The following is a 2,605-nucleotide window of genomic DNA, read 5'->3' on the forward strand; positions in this document are numbered from 1 at the left end:
GTGGTGTTGGTGTCTCCACAGGTGATGGCAGGTATCCTCCTCTGATTGGGCAGCCCCTCCAGTATAACCCCCCCATCAGACCCCCACTAATGCACGGCTCTCATGTGGTCAACCACCATCATCATCATCTTCACACACACACACACACACACACACACACACACACTGTATTCATGTTCAGTGGTGTGCTAACCCTCGCCAGGCTAAATAATACAGATCACTTTCACCGAGACAGAGGGGCAAGAGGGTAAGGCTGAGGTAAGTGCAGCACAAATGGGATCAGGCGAGTGTGTGTGGTTGTGTAATGCCAATCCACTGCTGCTTTATATCACAGATACAAGAGGACAGCCAAAAGAGGGAAGGAGGGAGGGAAAGAAAAAGAGAGTGACAGAGGAAAGCTGAAGTGATCGAGGTCACGAGTCTAGCAAATACACACATAAACAACATTGAGGAATGCATGCATCCTGCAAACACAAGGCGTTTTAATGACAGCATGCAAAACACGGACATTAACACTCACGCTTGTATATAATGTACAGTAAAAGTCATAATGTCATCCAAACCTTAACAAACATAACATACACTGAACATGTGAGTGAAAATAAAAATAAAAAATAGTTCCAGGTATTATTTCACTCCAAAATACAGAAAAACGGAGATGTAAATAACATTATATTATTATTTTTGTGTGTGTGTTTTTATGTATTGTGTGTTTATACATACATACATACACAAACATAATGATTGATAAATAAGTTATCATTAATATATACTGGGCAAAGATTTTTTAATTGAATTTTTGAAAAAAAGTTTTTTAAATGTAAAGTACATTATTAAATTACATTGCAATTGTAAGTATCAGTATTGTTATATTATCATCATGGTAGCATTATTGTACTTAATTCTGTAGTATACAGTAAATATGATTTCAATATTTTACATTATATTTAAAAATCACTGTATCTGGATAGAAAGTTTTTCATTACTCTATTACAAAAGTGAGATTTTTTTGAGTTATAATAATGGAAATCTATGTATAAATGATGTTTTACTGTCATGAAAATAATGTCACAATACTAAAATCTTAAAAAGGGTTCATTTTCTACTAGGGCTGTCAAATCGATTATTCATGATTAATTGAAACCAAAATAAAAGTTTGTGTATATAATATGTGTGTACTGTATATATTTATTAGGGCTGTCAGTTTAACGCGTTAATTAATTAGTTATGAAAAAATTATGTGATTAAAATATTTTAACGCAGTTAGCGCACTGGCCCTGCCCCCAGACCTGTACGTCATCTTACATTTAGTACAGTTAACTGTTGACAAATGTGATGCAGGACAACAACTCCATAAATGCAGTTATGCCCTAAAATTCAAGATATTGGTGCAAAAAATGCCCCTGTATGTGTTTTTTTCTCATATTTATATCAAACGATAAGCGATACCAGCAGCGAGAGCAATATCAGACGAGTGCTGTTTATGTTCGAATACCACGAGTTTAAATGTGATTTTATACAACAGTTCTGTAAATAAAAAGTTGATATTGCATTATATTTTAAACATAATATTATGTATTTTTTTAAACACAATATTATGCACAATTTTATATATATATATATTTTTTTTATATATATATATATATATATATATATATATATATGTGTCTCTTATATCACATGATAAGCGATATTACACGAGTGCTGTTTATGTTCGAATACCACGAGTTTAAATGTGATTTTATACAACAGTTCTGTAAATAAAAAGTTGATATTGCATTATATTTTAAACATAATATTATGTATTTTTTTAAACACAATATTATGCACAATTTTATATATATATTTTTTTTTTTTATATATATATATATATATATATATACACATGTAGTATGTATGTGTATTTATATACACATAAATATATACAGTACACATACATACTTTATGTAAACACAAACTTTTATTTTGGAAGCGATTAATCAATTTGACAGCCCTATTTTTGACATGTATTGTTTTTTAATTCTTTTTCAGGGTGAAATACTACCTGGACATTTAATGAAAATCACCCATGTAAAGGGCACTCTCATCACAAACACCAAATGCAGAGTACTTACGACCGAGAAATCCTGCTCATGAGTAACATAAGATGAGAGATGAGAGAAAAAATGGTTTGCCTCTGATCTGATGTCTTAACATAAGTGCATGTGGTTTGATGAGTGAGGAGAAGAGCGAGAGACCAGTGTGAGACTCACTTCTCTAGGAGGGCCAGAGCCGTGTGAGGATTGACTCGCAGGTACTTGCAGGTGGGTAGGCCGTAGTCAGCCAGATACGTGGACCAGTCCCACTGAGTGAAGAGATCCAGTAACTAAACACAGGACGGTGGCGGTGCAGGGAAGAAAATACAAAGAGAGATCATTAAAGTTCATTAAACACCATCGCTGGCCCTTGTTAGATCAGGCCAGTTCACTTCTCCCAATGTCACATAAGTGAGCAGGGCCTCTTAAATGAGATTATAGAGGAGACACAGGGGAAAGCAACATGACAAAGCAGGGGATTAGAGGAGAATGGAGGGAGGTTAAAGAGAGAACAGCCATTTACACTCTTT

General features: G+C 34.1%; 1 protein-coding gene across 2 annotated transcripts in view; it reads right to left on the reverse strand.

The window, feature by feature from the left end:
• LOC107691897 (exocyst complex component 6B-like) overlaps window positions 1-2,605 on the reverse strand; it is a 106,850-nt gene that overhangs the window by 4,374 nt on the left and 99,871 nt on the right. For both annotated transcript variants that reach the window (XR_001634590.1, XM_016490734.1), the window contains one exon: window positions 2,253-2,365. Coding sequence is in view for 1 of the 2 variants with exons in the window: in XM_016490734.1 (XP_016346220.1) it covers window positions 2,253-2,365 (113 nt within the window). In the remaining variant the exon portion in view is untranslated. The remainder of the gene's footprint in view (window positions 1-2,252; window positions 2,366-2,605) is intronic.

Source organism: Sinocyclocheilus anshuiensis, unplaced genomic scaffold, assembly GCF_001515605.1.
Source record: "Sinocyclocheilus anshuiensis isolate Anshui unplaced genomic scaffold, SAMN03320099.WGS_v1.1 scaffold426, whole genome shotgun sequence".
In the NCBI taxonomy this organism is placed as follows: Eukaryota; Metazoa; Chordata; class Actinopteri; order Cypriniformes; family Cyprinidae; genus Sinocyclocheilus; species Sinocyclocheilus anshuiensis.